At 48.2% G+C, this 18,758-nt stretch overlaps 1 protein-coding gene across 1 annotated transcript in view; it reads left to right on the forward strand.

Moving 5' to 3' along the window:
* Positions 1-18,758, forward strand: part of LOC144166943 (uncharacterized) — a 101,136-nt gene that overhangs the window by 41,918 nt on the left and 40,460 nt on the right. The window contains exons 8-11 of the mRNA XM_077696378.1: positions 2,832-3,016; positions 8,514-8,615; positions 13,351-13,512; positions 18,383-18,492. Of these exons, the coding sequence (XP_077552504.1) occupies positions 2,832-3,016; positions 8,514-8,615; positions 13,351-13,512; positions 18,383-18,492 (559 nt within the window). The remainder of the gene's footprint in view (positions 1-2,831; positions 3,017-8,513; positions 8,616-13,350; positions 13,513-18,382; positions 18,493-18,758) is intronic.

The following is an 18,758-nucleotide window of genomic DNA, read 5'->3' on the forward strand; positions in this document are numbered from 1 at the left end:
ACTAAGATGAGACACGCCTGCGCTAGTCGTTTCACAGTATTTACATCCACCGGAGTACATCGTAGCCTGTCCTTGCAGATAACTTTAAGCTTAGTCTACGAGCCGGAAACTGATTCTCATTATCCCTGAAGAGGACGGCCTCTTGCGTTATTTTTCTCCACAAAGCATCCGCTGTTCTTCATGTGTAGCTTGGTCTAGACAAGCGACACATGAGGAAACCCTTGAGGAAGCTTCCTCAAGGGTTTCATTTCTGCTTATGGCGACAAGCTCTACGTACAGCTGCACGCTTCTGTTCGTGCGCGCAGGCAGTGCCATGCAGCGGCCGTTCGCCTCTGACAAATCGGTGTGGGTAAATGCGGCTGGGTACACGTTTTTCGCATGTAAAATAGGCTTCATGATTATAATCACATTTGTGTCCAACTATATTCATTTCTTGCGAACGAAGCATGCAATTTACAAACTGAGCTAAGCTATCATAGAAAGGAACCGTATGGGGGGTGCGCAGAGTTGAAGTGGGTCAGGGCTCTGAATAGCTTAAAGGGGTCCTGAAATAGCTTCCGCCGATGCATGGATGTACATGTAAACAAATAAAGCAATGTATTAGCAATCTCCTCCTGCCAGAATTTCGTTTAAGCGATGAGTACTAGCTGAGAAATTGTAAATCAAAAACCGCGGATTATCGTCGCTCCGTATTTCCTCCTCCTTTCAACTTTTTCTTCGCTGTTGACGGTGCGTCAGCCTTCCTTCCCATGATGCTGCGCTCCTTAAAGGTGACGTACTTCTGCTACTGCGCTCCTCAGACTGCCGTCGGCTACGGGCAAGCTCTTTCAGCTTCTTCATCTTTGTTGACACCATGGACATGGATCCCGCACTCCGCTCAAAGCTGGAAAATCAAACGAAAGGCCTGGCCGCATGTGTGCGGCCTGGCCTTGCCTTTTCGCGGTGTACATTGCTGCAGTTGCTATCGGCGGCTCGTGACTTTTTTCAGCGGCGAACTCGCGGCCGAACGGGGAGGATCGTGCACTCGTTCCATTGATGCACCGCGCATTGTTTATCCCAAAAGCTGTCTCATAGGTGGCCCCTCTGGTGCCAAGTCTTATTTTGTGGTGGTGGTAATTCTAACCGGCGGCACGTGAAAAAGACATTTCAAACCGACGAGTTCACAAAACGTGCTGGATCGGATCGCTTTATTAGTGGCGATGAATGGAAAGGCGCAGTGCAAACCAGCGCCGCACTCGAGCAGCGAGCACCCGTGTTCTGACGAGCTGCACCCATGTGTTGCATTCAACATTGACGGGTAGGCGTTTGTTTGCACTTGTTTGGATAGTCGTAAAATGTCCAAGCACTCCGGCACTCCGCTAGCAGATCAGCCGGCGAGTCATTTCGCAAAACATTTGACAGATGGCGCCGTAGGCATTAGCGTGTCGCTACGGAAAACTGATGAGACGCTCTACTAAAACTCCCCGCGCGGTGTTTATGTAGCGGGATGCAAATATTTAGCGTTTAGCGTCGGCAACATGGGGGCAAGTAGCGCGAGATGGAGGAAAGATTTTTTGCTTCCGATGAACCAAGTTCTTTGCCACTGTGTTTTTAAATTCGTCAAGTGGTTAGCACGTCCCCCTCACGGAGCTCTGTATCGTCGTAACATCGCTGACTGTCCGATCGAAGCTTGCAGCTAAGCCAGGGCAGCGGCCGAAGCTGTGTGTGTGTGTGCATCACCTCCTGTGTTGTGGACGCGTTCGTTTCGCGAGTAAATGTGACGTTGTACTTCTGCGGGTATATAGTGCTTCCCATGGTCTGGATTATCTTTATCGAGATACGTACGACTCAACTTAGCGTGGGGTAGGTGCAGTGTGCCTGGCTAAAAGCCTTCTCGGCTTGCGCGCGAGAGTTAAGTTCCCCGCAAACCGGGTGCGAGGTGAGTGCCAAATTTACGACGGGCAGGAGGAGGCAACCGATCGTCTCTCAATCGCGGTTCAGACTTGCAGCGCATGTTGTGACGTTGTGTTCGTTCGAAACGCATCTCTGGATTGTTTTGAAGTTGAATAAAATGTATGCGTCAAACCCGGGCATTCGGCTCAGGGCGGCCTCTGTGATTGCAAGAAAGAAGTGCCTCGGGGCTTCGAGGCTTTCTTTATGGTACGTACTCACGTAAGATAATATCCATGTCGTGTTATGGCCGTGTTGCATTCAATACAAACGGTTAAACGTTTGTTTACACTTGTGTCGTTTGTCGTAAAATGTCCAAGCACTCCGGCACTCCGCCGGCAGATCAGCCGGCGAGCCGTCGCTGAGCAGACAACACATCTCTTTGCCGGAAGTACGTGAAAAAGCCGCCCAACAGCAGGATGTCTACCTCATGATGAACATCTTGGAATCGATGACGTAGACATGTGAAGATTGCGGCGTGCAAAAACCCGCAGGGAAGGGTGAGAAAAGGGTGACAAACTTTGCAACAAAAGTGTGAACTTTCCGCTGCACGTAAAAGAGTAATACTTGGCACAGCTGACCTGGACGGCCCAATCTAACGATTGCGCTAGTTCATTTAGTGTGCTCAAAATGCCGTTCAGGGCCCCTTTAAGGACAGTGCAATAAGTGGCGCGCTTTCAGGGCAAGTTTTGAGCTCCGAAAATGCTAAGGGGGAAAAAATGAGCAGCAATTCAGATTGGTTACGTTTGTGAATACACAAGAACGGCAAAGCGTGAACCAAAGGTAAAGAAAGTATGCAAACTACATGGGCTTCCTTGGCGGGAACGGAAGGCCACACGGGGTGTCCAAAGTTAACTTAATGCAAACAGGTACACAAAGTCCTGTGGCACCCATCCGTGCAGGAACTTTGCTGGAACTGCTTCACCTGGCTGGTTGCCCGGTGAACGTTGCCCTTCCCTCCAGTTCGAGCGGTACAGACCCCATCGTGAGCGAAATTCTAACCTGGATGCGTGATGGTCAGCAGCGCTACAAGGTCCTGCTGGCAAACATATCGCACAACTTCATCACGGGCCTGTTGAAGCCGCTGGTGAGCTCCTCCTGGTATATAGCACGAACTAAACGTGGCTTGCACCACCCAGAAGTTGGAACCGCCTCCTCTAGTGGCATATATTTTAACGCACAATCTCCACTACGTATATGCATGTATAGTGCGCGCCAGGTTTGTATATATGGCAAGCGAGCGCACGGCTCCAGTCCGTGCTGGCGATATCTGCTGATAGTCGCTGTATTAGAGATAGCTTGCCACCGCTCGTGCGCGGATCTCGGGTGGGGTCGAGCCCGTCCTCGTTTCGCATAGGCGACTATAATTTGCAGACTTCACCACCCACGAGGGGTGCTGCTCTTTCACAGTACCAGTCATGAGTGGTGACAGGCCATATGGACGCGTCCTTTGACGCGATGCTGTCACCGCACGGAACTCCATGTATTCTGGATCGCGCGCATACCAAACGAAAAGCACGCACCAAGAATGCACTGGAGTGCTTTCGGTACAACCTTTTGTGCGATTACGTGGCTTTCTGTGGTGATAATCTCCGGTGTCACCGTTTACGTCTGCCACTACTGCACACAAGCGCATGCACCTCGCGGCTGGTGGCGTCTGCAAATTTGACAGGTCCAAGCTAAACAACGACCGGCGCGAGCCTGTCCTGCATCCACGCACCCGCAAAGGCAAGCTATCTCCAACCCAGCAGCTATCAGCAGACGTCGCCAGCATGTTCCGAGGCCGCGCGCTCGGTTGCCCTAGACAAGCCTGACGCGCACTGTACATTTTTAGATAAAATACTGTGTATTGTCGAAAAGCTTCGCGTAGTATTTTTTAATGATATATGTGTCTAGACGTCCCTCTTTTCAGTGTTTGTTGTCGATGACGACGCCGCCGTTGGGCCCCCGTAAGTGTCTCGTCGATACTCCGAGGGGACGGTTGTCCGGATCAATGTCTTGCTACGTGAGGCGGCCCGCTGCAGCAGCCGTGGTATTGACCTGCTGCTTTGCGGTTTCCAGTTTAAGCTCAAGAATTGTTGAACAGACCGTTGCGGTGCACTGTACTGTTCTGTTTAATGCTTTGTTGCACCTGTTTGGAATGTTAAACATTGTTTAGTTAATCATGGCAGTCATTCTCTTGCTGCTCAGGGGAAATAAGAATGATGTCAAGTAGACGCACTCTCAAAAACGAATATTTCTAGCGGCACTGAAAACCTCTTACGTGCTTTGGAAGCGAAAACCTGGAGTGTTGTTGTTATCGGTGCTTTTATATGCACGTTCACTTGTCGATAAAGCAGCCACGCTATTTTACCGCCTTTATTCCATCTTTATCCAAATTATTTCATTCATCCTAATGTTGTTATTCTACCTTTATCAATCATAATATAATCCAGTTCATCTTCTTTCGTCTGACCCCGCCATCATTCATCTTAATCCACTTTGCTCCCACTGTATTCTAGCTCAATCTACCTGTTTAATGCTAGCATGTGTCTAAGTAATGCATCTGACAAAAATAAAGTTTTAGTTTAAGTGTGTTCAACACCTGTGTGCTAAGTGCGCGAAGCGCCTAATATACTTATGTTTTTCTTCGCCGAGGGCGTGAGCTGGGCCCTTGATGTATGCTTCGTTCTATTTGTGTATAATATTTTAATCTAATCTATTCTGTTCTGTCGGGGATGGCCCGGGCTTCCTAAAAAAAATTTGTCCAATTTTTTCCCCAGTCAGCCCGCATTAGCGTGCTTCAGATACAAGTAGAGTGGCTTAAAATATCTGCCTTGATTTACCCTAATATACCCTCTCTCATCTGAATACAACTTAATTGTTACCTTATTACCCTTTCGTCCCTACCATAGTTCACTTTAATCTGTCATATTTTATCTTAGTCAACCGTAGTTCAGCTTGAAGATTGCCTTAACAATTATTGCTATGAATCACTAACGAATTACGTTTCCAACCTAATTATTTTTATCCCATCCTATTTTATCCATCCTTATTTTTTAAATACAGTTGAAACATAATTAATTACCTTTTGCAATGGCTAATAACCTCTCGTGCGCAGCTGACCGGCTTTGCTTCGCTTCCCACCTTCCTTGGTTTACTCCGGGTTTCGCATCAGTCATGTAGACGCCGGATCATTCTAGTTGAACCTTTAAGTGAGACGTCTGAGGCATCATTTGGAACCCTTGGTATTGATTGTGGGCATAGTATAAAGTTCCCAGGAATTACAGTCACCGGGAACTCATCCATGTTTAAATGCGAGCTTGAATTTCGGGCACTCTGGCACACTGGACCTCGGCCCGCGGTTAGGGACGCAAAATTCTTCTCAGGACAATAGCCCACCTTAAAAAAAATCAATAGGCCACCCCCTACGCCCCCCCCCCCCTCACACACACACCCTACGTGCTGTCGTATATTCAGCCGCGCACGAACAAACTGAAGAGGTGGCGTTGGGAATGCGCAACGTCTGGTAATAGTTCTGCTGGCACAGTAGCTATATTCAGCACCGTCGTTCGTGGTGCTAAATAGAGGTGTAGGCGTCTGTTGCTACCACAGTTGTGCCTGTTTCCCAGTCATCATCGCAGAAATATTTCAAAGCAACAACCTCACGTTCAACCTAGAGATAGAACCTAACGTCTCCAGCCACAATGTGGAGGGTCCCAGTCGCGTACACGTCGCGTACCCATCGCGTAAGCTGCAAAGTAAACATTGCTCCGTACAGAGCGCTCACAGTACCGCAGAAGCTCTGATGAAATATTTCTGAGACACACTTTGCCGCGCTTTACAATTCTTCAAACTGCTTGGCAGGGAAGCTACTTTTGTAGAACTAGTTTTTCTGTAACAGGTACAGTGGTTAATGTAACACCCAAACCCGAAAGAAATCACTGAAATTCGTTCGTTTGGCGATCACAGCAACTTTTTTCTACCGCTACGCAGTGGTGCTCCTAACACTGGTAAAGTTCAATGGCTTAGTATGCAGAGGGTAGTGTATCTTAAAGCCTTCTTGTTTTAAATCTTTGAAGAAATAAACGTTGCCATAAGTTTACCAAACAGCATAATTATTTTATCAACAAAATTGCAAGAATGTTTACAAAATCCACTTTGTACCTCAGTTTAATTTATGCGGTAATTTAAATGTTATCGCACCCATATAAGGCCTAATAATAAATCGAAGTTGCATGTCGTTGAACTACGGTGACATCTTTCTCCGCAAACAGAAACAGCGAACGCTACATTCGTGAATTGGTCTTGGTTGCGTAATACCCGTGGCAAGGTTTTGACAGCGTGAACGTTCAACGCAGGGTGGGAGGATGGATGGCGTGATAGTGCCGATCTGACCAATGATGTCTCGCTGAAAGAGATACCCATGTTGTGCCCCTCGGAAACATGGGCAGATGCACAATGTCAGGCTCATGGTTACACGTGGCCGTGTGGGGGGGACCATGGCCGTGGCAGACCTGACTGACAATGGGTATTGTGCGCAGCAGTGAAGGCGGGTTTTCCTGTCTTAAGGTGGAACCTGCGCCTTGTGGAAATCAGATGCACAACTCTGGCACTACGTGATATACAGTAACGCGGGTCTCCATTACACCAAGGAGGCTTTCCCATCGAAACTGACGCCGGCACCTAACTAAAATAAGTCTCAAAAGATTAGCGCCAGTCTCTCAATAACCAAGTAATGCCTAGATTACGAGCAGGAAGGAACTAAAGTGTGTCCTAATTAGAAATAAAACCCAGTATATAGCGCCGAAATACGCAAAATGTTTAGCTGATTTTCGAAAAACTTGCTGGGCGTCAAAATAACATACAGCGTCGTACATTGTAAACATATAAGAAATGCCATTTTCAAATTTTTGTTATTTTGCGCTCCATCTCTGATTTCTGCAGACTCCCTTGAAAGCCCAAGTGCCCGCTGTCTGCCACCTGGCTCTTCCTGAATACTCTACTGTGAAGACACACGATCCAATCACGGCCTTCCGATCTCTGCAATGCTGTCGTGCGCTAAGCGTTGGCTTTGGCCCGCCTGATGTGCCCAGGGAGCTCATAGTAAGATTACGCTTTGCTGTTACTAGGCAAAAGAAGTCGTGCGAGAATACCGATCAGGCTGCATCGATAACCTTATGTCATTTATGTCGGGTGATACATTGCGAGGCAGGTACGATAATTGTGTAAATGACAATGAACTTCCTACGGGCCAAAACTGCTTTGCGAGCACTCCAGACGACTGCCAAAAACTTCTGTTAATAAAATACATAAAAGACAATTACTGAACGTATGCAGTCCCCTATGGTTTCGGTCAGCTGCGGCGAAATAATTTCCGTTCCATTTGTGTAAAAAGGAATTCAACTGGGACCGAAATCCTTCGAAAAGTAGTAGTAGTACTTTCATATTGAATTCAGGTACCCGCGGTGAAAGTAGGGGGGGCTGGGTTATTAGGAACGGAGGAGTGTTGCAGTGTGTTGGCTATAAAAGTGCACTACTTGCATTACGAAAAAAACATAAAATTGTGTCCTAAAATATTTCACCGGTTCTAAGACAATTTCGTAAATGTTAATCGAGTTAGCATTGGAGATATTGTCACGAAGTAAAACATGACGCAGTTGTCTTGAAGAAAAAACAAACCACGTTATTGGAGCGAAATTGTGCTCCCCTAGGAATTCAAAATATACTCAGGCGGTGAAGCAGCAGCCAACGTGCTCAGGCGAGTGTTGGCGAATTGAATGCCGCCGCGTCTGCTATCCGGGCATTTGTGTTTCAGCGCGGGTGCTACTCGTACCGTCGAATTACATCGAAAACGCTGCAGATCAATGGAGACAATTCTAGGCCACTGGTGTCAGGGCAAAACATTCTCCCTATCAAATGAGATAACCCGTGCGGCATAAGAAAGAAAGAAGCAACACGCGCTTCGCTTAGGACACCGATAGCACAGCCCCGCGCACCCGGACGGTAAAACCAAAACATAAATAAACAAATTCAATGCCTGGTTCACGGCAATAAGTTTTCTTCTGACGAGCGCCACCAGCAAGTGAATCTGAAAACATCAATGTACAGCCGTGAGCTGAAGTAAACGCACCACGAGGGCGCTGGCCAAAACTAATCGCTGCGCCGTCTGCTTCCGCGGCGCCTCCTCTCTATACCGCGCACAGCGCAGGCGCGGCCTAGCAGTACAGCACACATGCCCCTATCGCTCTCTTCTTCGCGACTGCTTCTTGCTTCGATAAATCAGCGCAAGGGGAATCCCGCCGCGCAGTTACAGGAACACCATAGCGAAATAAAAAAATTAGAAGAGAGGACACACGGGCTTATCGCGGCCGAATGGCCCGACTACTGCGCAGTCCGGCAGTTAGCGCAAGTGGTAAAAAAAACTATATTATTATAATTAAGCTAACACGAAATATTACAATTGTAACATTTTGTTACACATTAGACTACACACTTTTATTTATGTAACAAGTTGAATGACTGTGACTGTAAATTTTCATGGCTTCTTTGTGCCAAGCCTGGCCAAGCCGCAAGCGCAAGCCGCTATTTGGCTCCTTTGGCAGCGTTTCCACGTGCGTTTCTGCAGCCTCGTGCAAACCTCTGTTGTGGAGAAAGAAGCGCCTAGTGCTTTATTTGCGACATCAGATTTGCATCCTGAACGAAAGGTGAGACTTTCTTTTTTACAGTGCTGGTGTGGCGTATCATATTTACGTTTCCTTGTACTGCAAACGCTGCGAGCACTGCGTAGCCTCAGGCAAATCAGGCATAGCTAGTTCTGCGTGTTTAGGATAAGCGCTTGGGAAACGCCCCGGAAAGGCGTAAGACACCATTTTTTTAGCCAGACGTAATGATATTTCAGGGTAGCTGTGCTCTTTTATCTAGCCCTGAGCGATGTCAGCGGTACGCGCCCGTTGTCGCACGTAGCGTTTACGCGCCGCAAACGACGGTGGTAGTTGCGGAAGTGGCCGGCCGGCGGTCCGTAGGCGAAGCAGTCGTTGTGCCCTGTCGCTGCACTGAATTACGTGAGCCGCACGCTGCGTTGTATTATACTAGCACAGTCCTTCAATGCTTTTCTGGTCATGAAACTCCCGGCCAAGTTTAGTACGGGGACAAAGGCTACCGCGAGGGGCGCCACCGCAGATCGGAGGGCATCGGGCGCGGCCGCCGCTGCTCTGTAGCAGAGTCTTTCAATGTTTTACAAAGCATTGAAAGACTCTGTCTGTAGCCAGACCGGCAGGCAGGAACGCAGTAGCAGCATGTCTGTTCACACGAAGGGCCGAATTCTCTAAAACGACGGGGCGTCGCTTTGAAGCGACGGGGTAGCGCCATGCAAATGCATGTGTTCCGGGGTCGGGGCCATCGCTTTGAGCTGTTTCGGGACGGAGCAGCCCTGCAGAAATGCACTGTAGCAAGGGCACGAAGCGACAAGCGAAGCGACGGGGAGCAGTGGGTGCACTGCTGATAAGGCGGCGAGCGTCTGTTTTGTCTTACTCCGTGGTCCGTTACCTGCCAAGCGCGCTCTTACCACGCACCCGGCGTGGTGAGAGCGCGTTTCCCTTGGCTCTCTTGGCGTCAATTTATCGGAGCGTAAGACAATCCCGAAAACGCGAGCGATAGAGGCACGTGTGATGTACTGCTAGGCTGCGCCGGCGCTATGCGCGGTGTCGACAGCAGGCGCCGCGCGACCAGACGCCGCAGCGATTAGTTTTGGCCACCGCTCCCGTGGTCTGTTTACTTCAGTTCACTACTGTGCGTTTTGTGCTTCCTTGACGTGCTGTTGCCAGTCTGGGTGGTCGAAGTATTTTATACGAGCGACAGGGCTTATTTCACGCCCGCGGAGATCAGTCACGGTATGCTACTGCTGGAGAAGGTTAGGTCAGGACAAAGGAAGTACTAGCGAACACATTGGGAGCACACATAGGCGTATAGATGTGTCCTGTGCATCCTTCGACAAACGCGTCTTTGCTTCAAGCCTGTTCACAACCTATAACATTTCAGTTTGCCACCCGCCTTGGTTCAGTAGCACAGATGACGTGTGGGAAATGTAAGTGGGCACTCAATGAAGACTCGAATGAGGTGAAAAAACAACAAATTATTCATTTAATTTATTTCATTTATATTGCCAACAGCGCCACAAGGTGCAGTACTGGAGGTGTGGGGGGGGGGGGGAGGGGGGGGAAGCCAACCCAAAGGAGTTGCTGAAAACACAGTAGGCTTCAGTCCACAACGAAGAGGCAGTTGAACAATTAAAAACAAGAATGCAACACTTTCTGTGCTTTCACGAATATACGTAAGCTAATTTTAGCTAATTAAAGACACGCTTAAACAGCGCCTTTGCTTGCGATGTTTCTGCAGCCCAACGCAGTAAAAAAGTCTATTCTGGTTTGCACCTGCTGATGTGAGGAAAGGAACACAGCCTGAGACCTTGAGTACAAACTACCGCCGTAGGCAGAAAGCACGTCACACTCACATTAACATCGCACTCACACTCACAGTTAAAACAACGGGGCTGTTATACATCTCATAAAAGGAGTAACCATTATAACTTCGGGAAGAACTGTACTGTAACGGAACAAATTTCGAGATTGACGACAATGGGGACGATGGATACAATGTAAATTATCATTTAGTTTACTAACGGATTGTTTTATTAACAGCAGCCGTTGACGAATTCAGCCAAAAACTCAAATAATAAACCAATCCATAAAACTAACGACCTGATTGATAAGCGTAGAAGTGTTGCGGTATGTAACGTTACAGAAAAACAGAATTGGCAGAGTCATCCTATATAACAAAAGCTAGAGTACGGGCATAACTGCATACAACATGCATAGAACTGCATAGAACCCTACAAACTTCGAAACTTTACCAATAACACAGAGTAAACTAGACACTGGCCGTAATAAAATGTGTCCCGCAAGGAAAGAAAAAAGGTACGGTTTCAAACACCGTTGATGATATAGTGGACAAAAGACAAATTTTGCGTGGATTTGTGCTCTTGAGAGCACGTCGCGGATAACTGTTTTGAAAGCACAGGTGTCAGACGGCACGCTCAAATTGTCACTCCAGGAAAAGGTTGCAATGGCCCTCATGGGAGCCATTAAGAAGACAGCTGAAGGTGACGAAGGCAGAGCGGATGATGGGGCGACAGGTAGCAAAACTGCTTAGAAATATCTATTAGAAATATCTATTACAAACGCATGGAATGCATGGCAAAATGCAGACTTAACTTCAATTTCGAAAAGGGGATGTCAAAGATCGCAAAAATACAGGTCCCAATGTACAAAAGCAATACATATCGTACTTACCAGATTCTAACGCGCACTTTCTTTCCTGAAAAATATGTCGAAAAATCGCATGCGCGTTAGAATCGGATACGAAACCGAAACTGCCGAAACAGCGGAAATTTCATCCAACCCATCGCCATCGCCATTTCAAGATGGCGCCAAAGCTTTTAGCAATGATTTTTCGGACGCAGGAAGCATAGGCGCTTAGGCTTTTCTATCGGCGTTCACACAAATCGTCAAATCGTTCCACTTGCGCGCTTGATTACAGCAATGCCAGCAGTGGCTCTTACGCGTTCAAAACGAGCGGTCGGGAAGCGTGCGCCTCTGGAGAATCCCGCGGGATGGGCGTGCGAGGCGTGGGCCACGATTCCATCAACCATGGTTGAACGTTCGTTCAGAAGTGCGGAATCGCGAAAGCGCTTGACGGCACCAAGGACGAGATGTTGTGGTCAGCAGAGTGCGACGAGGAGTGAGATGAGTGAGATTACTTCGAGAAATAAATCGCCGGTTTCTCTCGCATTTGTTTTTCTTGCTCACAAAGTTCCGTGCGCGTTACAATCGGAGGTGCACGTTTTTTCGGGTTTCTTGCCAGGAAAATCGGGTGTGCGTTAGAATCGGGTAATTACGGTAAACGCATGAAACAGCCCTTTGACGTACACATCCTTAGACGAGAAGCCGCCTTTAATAAATGTTCTATAATAACATACCCTACTCATGTTTATAAGCGGTGAACATAAAAAAAATGTGGAACGTGCCTTTGTATATGGCGTTTTTAGATTATGAAAGGCGTTCGACTGTGCTCACAGCTGCACTAATTGACGCGTTGTGTGATCAAGCTTTGTGTGATCAATATACATACGACGGGTGTACGAGAGGATACTTCTACATAAGTCAACAAAAAAGTTTTATATGAGGGATCATGTCAGAGAAGAGATGCAGCCTCTCATGGCGTCCTACAGCCAGCTTATAAGAGTTGTTTACAAAGCATAATTGGGAAAATCTTTGTTATATATTCAGCCACTTTACAAGAGTGCTAGAACAATTTACCCTGCTGACATTCGCGAATGGCATGGTTTTCTTTGATCAGACCCCTGATAAGTTGCAGGACACGATTCGATAATTGTATTCAAATGTTTATTTGCGTGGTAAAAAGAAACTTAAAGAATAGCAGTTCTGCATCAAAGTCACGCGACGGGAGCGCCTAATGTAGGCAACAAAATACTTGGAGAGATAAGTAATGGCTATGATGTGTGAATTGTTAGTGGTTATCGAAATCATGAAAGGCGGAAGAAATAGACAGAAGGCTGCACCAGGTGTGCCTTCGTTAGTCCAGTGAAGCAAGCTACCTTGCTGTTGGGGGGTCATCTAACGCGAATGATGAACAGCCGGTGGACCACCCGCGTGACAAAAAGAGTGACAAGAGATGGCAAACGAAATAAGGGAAGGAAAACGTCTCATGTAGGCATGAAACAGAAGAACTTGGGGTCAAAGATGTGATTAGGAAAACATGTGCAGGAATCGTTAGAAACCCCTGAGAGATGGCTTCGTCCTCTAATGGATACAGTAGCTTCTTGATCATCATGACTTTTCAAGAAGGAAGTTAAAACCAGCCTGATCAAAGCTTCCCTTCTTTGCGATTGCAAAAAGTTGTGTGACATTTATTTGGAACAATGTGTAGTTACTGGTGGTGTATGGGTGGACCAATATACCCAGGGGAATATTATGTATCAAGTTAACCGTTACTTGCCGTAATAGTCGTCAATCGGTCGGTCGGTCGGTCGGTCGGTTGGGCATACACTCTTTATGGGTTTACACTCTCGCGGCAGTATGACCAAGATGTCGCGAGGCGACAGCAAGAAAAATACAATATATTTGTCATCTTTAAAATTATACCTGAAGTAAGCAAAACACAGTAACCTGCGCAAGCGGAAACGTTCGTCGTCTTCCCGAAAGGCAGCGCCGCGATGCATAGACGGGGTGGGCACAACATTTCTTTATCACCATTAAACTATTTGCCAAATTTGTTCTCGTAGTACCCCAGCCAGTTCTCTGCCTTGGTGTCGTCCACATGAGCTGGACGACAGTGCACTGTGGTCTCGCATCTCTTCTCCAGGCCTTGGAACAGCGCTTTGACGGCGCCGCAACGTGGACGCTGTACGCAGCTGGCGATTTCACCCTAGCTTGCACCAACTGTGGATTCCTGCACAAGGAGGAACACGGGTATCGCCATCTTCCCAACATCAGCGGCACCCACTTCTTCATCAGCGCCGTCAACGTGAGTGCTTTGCTGCCGATGATATCACCTGAAGGGCGCGAGTTTAAGCAGAAAAAAGCCGTAAGAAGATCTCGTGTAGAGGCCGCATCACGCTGAAACGTGCCCAAAGTAGGTTGCTTGGCGCAACTTAAGCTTTAAAACTCAAGCCTTAGCACCCATTTTTTGCGAGAATTTAGTTATGAATAACTTCATGCTTGAGACGTGGCCTATTTATTCAGAAACCTGCTTTTCTTCACCGATTTTTAATCAGGAAGGCGCGAAATTTGAATAACTCGATAAGTGGTAAGGTATTTTGCTGTGTCTGTCGATTTCGACATATAGATCACTGATAAATATCTGACATTGAACGAATGGGCAAATATGCAATGATATATATATATTCATATATATATATATATAGCGACTCAGACTAGGAAATGAGGAGCTCATTGAATTAAGACAGAAATAAAGGTTGGCAATCAAGAAAACATTGTAAAGCAAAGGGGAGGATGTGGTAGCTCATTGAAACAGATAGCAATTTGGGAAGACAGAAAGAAAGTGGAGAAAAAAATGCCCACTGGGTGGCATACGAACCGACGAAGAACGATGTGTCAGTTTACCATACCCACTGTAAATCGCCTCACACTCTTTCAGGAGCAGGATTTTGGGGCCCGAAGAACCGGATCCCAGTGTGTAAAAAAAATTGCCTCCAATCCACGCTGTGAAGGTGGTTGGGAAGAACGTCTTGCTGGACTAGTTGGTGAATAGTTGAAATGATTTCAAGCGCAAGAAAAACACGGACGAAGAACCAGTGTAGACGAGACAGGCGCACCTTTCTCGACTTCTCTGTTTTCTCGTCGGTGCCTTTGTTGCGCTTGAGATCATGGCAACGAAGGTGGTTGTATAGCAAAGCTTCAAACTACACGCACAACAATTTCCTATGCAACGTCACTTGAATTTACACACGTTGCTATACAAAGAGTAAAACCAGAAGTTCTGTAAGCCATTACCTGGAATTCGCGGAGCGGCGTCCTGGGTGCAACAACGCTTAGGGACACTGTGCCCCGAACGCAGAGGGATGGACGCCACCGCTGTAGCCCGGCCGTGAGTCGCGATAAAGAAAAGCTGGCCGCGTACCTGCTCCTTTCGTGGCAAATGTCGACAAAATACGATAGTCTTTGTCTACATTTGCTAAGTAAATGCTTCCCTTCTCTTTTCCGCTCACCTCTCATGTTGTTTCTCTTGCGTGGCGCTCCTGCCAAGGTAAACACGCCAAAGGTTTGCTCAACTCAGTTTAAATTAACCGCGTTCAACTGCTCCACGCCAGATGCATCGATGCCAGCGCTGCCGTACGGCGGAGACGCGCGTGAATCCAGCCGGCCTATACTGGAACGTTTATAAAACCGCGTTGCCTTAGTCCACGTGCGTTCCAAGCATTACGTGTAGACTATCCAGTGGATGGAACCTTTCGTAAATGTTGGCACTCGATTTCTTAAAAAGCAGCCTGGAGAAGTAGTGGCGCGGGCGACTGCAGGCGACAGTGTGGTGGTGGTGAACGTTTATTGGAGGAACAGGGGAAGGGGAAGGGTTGTGGGAAGTCTCCTTAGTCCAGAAGGCCTCGTGACCACGCTGACAGTGTGAATTATTTTTTGTGCAGAGGGTGTAGTATTTCATTCCGCGAAAACCAAGCATCAATGAATTCTTTTATAAAGGAACACTGTAAATATTCCTTGTGTATATTTTCTGTCTCACATTTGCGTAATGTATTGTTCTTGTTCAACAATATCGACAAGTATGAACATATAAACCGCTCTTACACGTTTAGATTTGGTAGTGATGATATAAGACTATTGCGGAGACTTCGATTCACTTTTGCCGGCCGGCTGAATCGAGTCACAGACAGACAGACAGACAGACAGACAGACAGACAGACAGACCGACCGACCGACCGACCGACCGACCGACCGACCGACCGACCGACCGACCGACCGACCGACCGACCGACCGACCGACCGACCGACCGACCGACCGACCGACCGACCGACCGACCGACCGACCGACCGACCGACCGACCGACCGACCGACCGACCGACCGACCGACCGACCGACCGACCGACCGACCGACCGACCGACCGACCGACCGACCGACCGACCGACCGACCGACCGACCGACCGACCGACCGACCGACCGACCGACCGACCGACCGACCGACCGACCGACCGACCGACCGACCGACCGACCGACCTAAATTTATGGGTTTAAGTAGCCCAAGAAAAACTATCGTCTTTAAAACGCAGAGGAGCGACTTTCGAAGGGTGAGACAGTGGAACCTAGCCATCCTGATGTGCTAGCTTGGGACTACACCACCGCGTGACACAAGCGCAGACACCGCAATAATTCGGCATGTGAGCTTAGTGATTCACATTTATACCGATTCCCATTCATACCTATAGTTAGTTTAGTAAGTTTGAGAATTGATAGAAAGCTGAAGGAACTTTTATAATCGCTATCTAGCAGAACCAGTTGCTCCTTTCGCCTTTTGTAATACCTCTTAAAATGCAACCGAATCGGTATTCAGCAATTTAGAAAACGTCGTCCCATTTGTGGCAACTAGTGCGCAAAAGTTAGGTTTCTCTAGCGGCCAGATGTCTGTATGCGGTCTCCACAGTTTGTTTTCCCGCCCTGAAAACCAATCCTTAATGCATCTTTGCGAACGACCACTTAATTCCGTCGGGCCCGGATTACCCCGGAGGTGCTGTCGAACATGTTATTGAAGCCGTGCGCAGGAAGCGCTTAATTGACGCGAAGCTGCGCCAAAACAGGTCTAGGACAAAGGTTGCTAAAACGACAAGGGTATTCCGCCGACGCGCCTGCTAGTGTGAGCAGCCACCTCAGCGCGGGGAAAGCTGGGTAAATTCGCCGGACCATCTACACTGTGCTCCGTAAAGTAAGCCCTCTGCCACTACACCCCCCCGCCGCCGCCTCTGCCCGGTTGGGGGTTTATTGTCCCACACACCGCGAAAGAACCGTTGGCTGGTAGAGGTAGAAAGCTTCGCTTTAAAACAAACCAGTGGTTCCACCGGCTTCATATTTTGAAGAAGACGGCTTATATTACCCTTGAAAATGACCTCCAACCCTTGGAGGTGATCACGACTTATGAAATATTGGTGTGTTTGGTTTTTGTAGGCCGGCATTCCCACATTGCTTGTTCTGCCGTGAAGCATGGCTATCTGAGGAGGGAGAGAGAGAGAGAGATACCGCGTTATTGTCCGAGCAAGTTGTCTTAGAACCCCGTTGTTGCCGCAGGCTGAAGGCGGTGGTGGCTTCGGGGGCGGCCCGGTCCACCATAAGTGGCTGCACCCCCGTTTGCGAGTTGCCCAGCGCGCTGCTCGATTCTGCAGATTGTGGGCGATGCCTTAAGAGGACAGGCCCACACGACTAGAGTTAGTGGGTCCAGAGAGTCACAAAGGGGACAGTTGGGGGAAGAGAAATGAGATGGATAGATCTTGTGGAGGAGGGAATGACTGGCGATCGAAATGGTCTGAAGGAGTCCCCATAGGCGCTCCTGAGCGTTAGTGAGCGATTTATGGGCAGGGGGATAGAGGCGCCGGGAGATGCGATGATGCTCCGTGACTTCTTGGTACGGTAGCAGTCGATAGAGGGCCGACCAAGCACAGTGATGGGGAGACGGAGCAAGCCCAGCACGGCTGCTGAGTTCTCCTGCTGCTTTGTGCCCGTTTCAAGGGAGCGTGATTACAGAGAACGGCTGCACATTTGGTATTTACTTCACCGTGAAGTTGTAAACGATCCAAATTATGGTCCCCTGTCAATACATTGCATCAACGCATGCAACATGGTTACAGAAAACGGCTGTAACTGCTGTTTGACATGAAGTATCGGGAAACAAATTATAAGACAAGTAGCCGCTAAGACGACTCTACCATTAAGGACCACATTTCCGCTTGTCGTCCTTCTTCGCAGAATAGAAGGGCGCTGATTTTTTTAACGGCGCGTGTGGAAGCATTAGCTAATTAATATTTTCATTGCCGCACCATCAACATAACAGTGACAATGGGTTTACTTCAAAGCCAGTACATCTTCTTAACTAATAGAAGGTGCTCAATTAAAATAACAACGTCGGTTTTAATGCCACAATAAAATATGCGCCTTGTGAGGCCAGCTGTAATAGAACTGAGTGGCAGCAATAACTGAGGAGATGCCCGAAATAATAAAAAAAAATGTTGGAAGCGGGATTTTTTCTCTCAACAACGGAAGGTTCTGGGAATGTGACAATGTTTTTGTCGGCTTACAATGCATTATATTGGAAAGACATGCCATGGCAAACCGCAGCGGCTTACAATTTTACACGTCCCTTTACAGCACCCAACAAGGCATGTCGCTAAGCGGGCGTAACTTCGTCCAGCTCAACAGCCGCACATTCAGTCGCCGCTGATGCCTGCGAGCGGCAATGCAACCAACGCCCTTCTATAGCCCACCGTTTTCCTTTGAAAACCGTCACGCCAGTATTCTGCCTCCAATTACACGCCAGCAGAGCGGTGAATAAACAAATCAGGCAGTGTCGCCGGGGCGCTGCGAACACACTCTTAAACCTTCGCTTCTTGGTTCCCGTCGGCGCCCACACGCGGCGCAGCGATGCAGTTCGGCCACCGCTCTCGTGCTCCGTTTACTTCTGCGCGCACCTGTACGTGATGGGAAAGTTTCGCTGGAGTAGGACAGAAACGGGCAACGTCGACTAAAATATTGCCACCCGGATCACGCTATAGTGTAGAGCTTGGACTGCCACCAGCGCTTTGATCATTGTCCTCGTAAAAGTGCAAGTCTCCCTTCGCTTCTGTGTTGAGGTATTAAATGTTGACAATCGTTTTCTAGAACACGCCATACGTTGTGGTGGGCAAGCCGGGACCTGATGGCGAGTACCACCAGCAGCAAGGCGTGGAACTTGATCTGCTCAAGGCCATTAGTGGAAGTCTCAACTTCACGTAAGTTTCTCTCCTTCCATTGCTCGTGTGTAACTGCTGACACAATTAACGACACTCGGGAGCATATCTGCATCATCTGCATCACCCATCAATCTGATTTTGAAACTAAAACATGTGATGTCCGTTGATGCGGTCAGGCTGCGAAAGATGTTACCCAATACAGCGTTGACAGCACGTTCCACGTGCACATGCAACAGGCGTATTAGAGCTTTCTCTGTGTCGTGGCATTTCTTCGGAGTCAGCACCTACCACTTCATCAGTTGCAA

The sequence above is a fragment of the Haemaphysalis longicornis genome, unplaced genomic scaffold, assembly GCF_048455015.1.
Source record: "Haemaphysalis longicornis isolate Haplotype H1 unplaced genomic scaffold, Haemaphysalis longicornis Haplotype H1 scaffold_2, whole genome shotgun sequence".
In the NCBI taxonomy this organism is placed as follows: Eukaryota; Metazoa; Arthropoda; class Arachnida; order Ixodida; family Ixodidae; genus Haemaphysalis; species Haemaphysalis longicornis.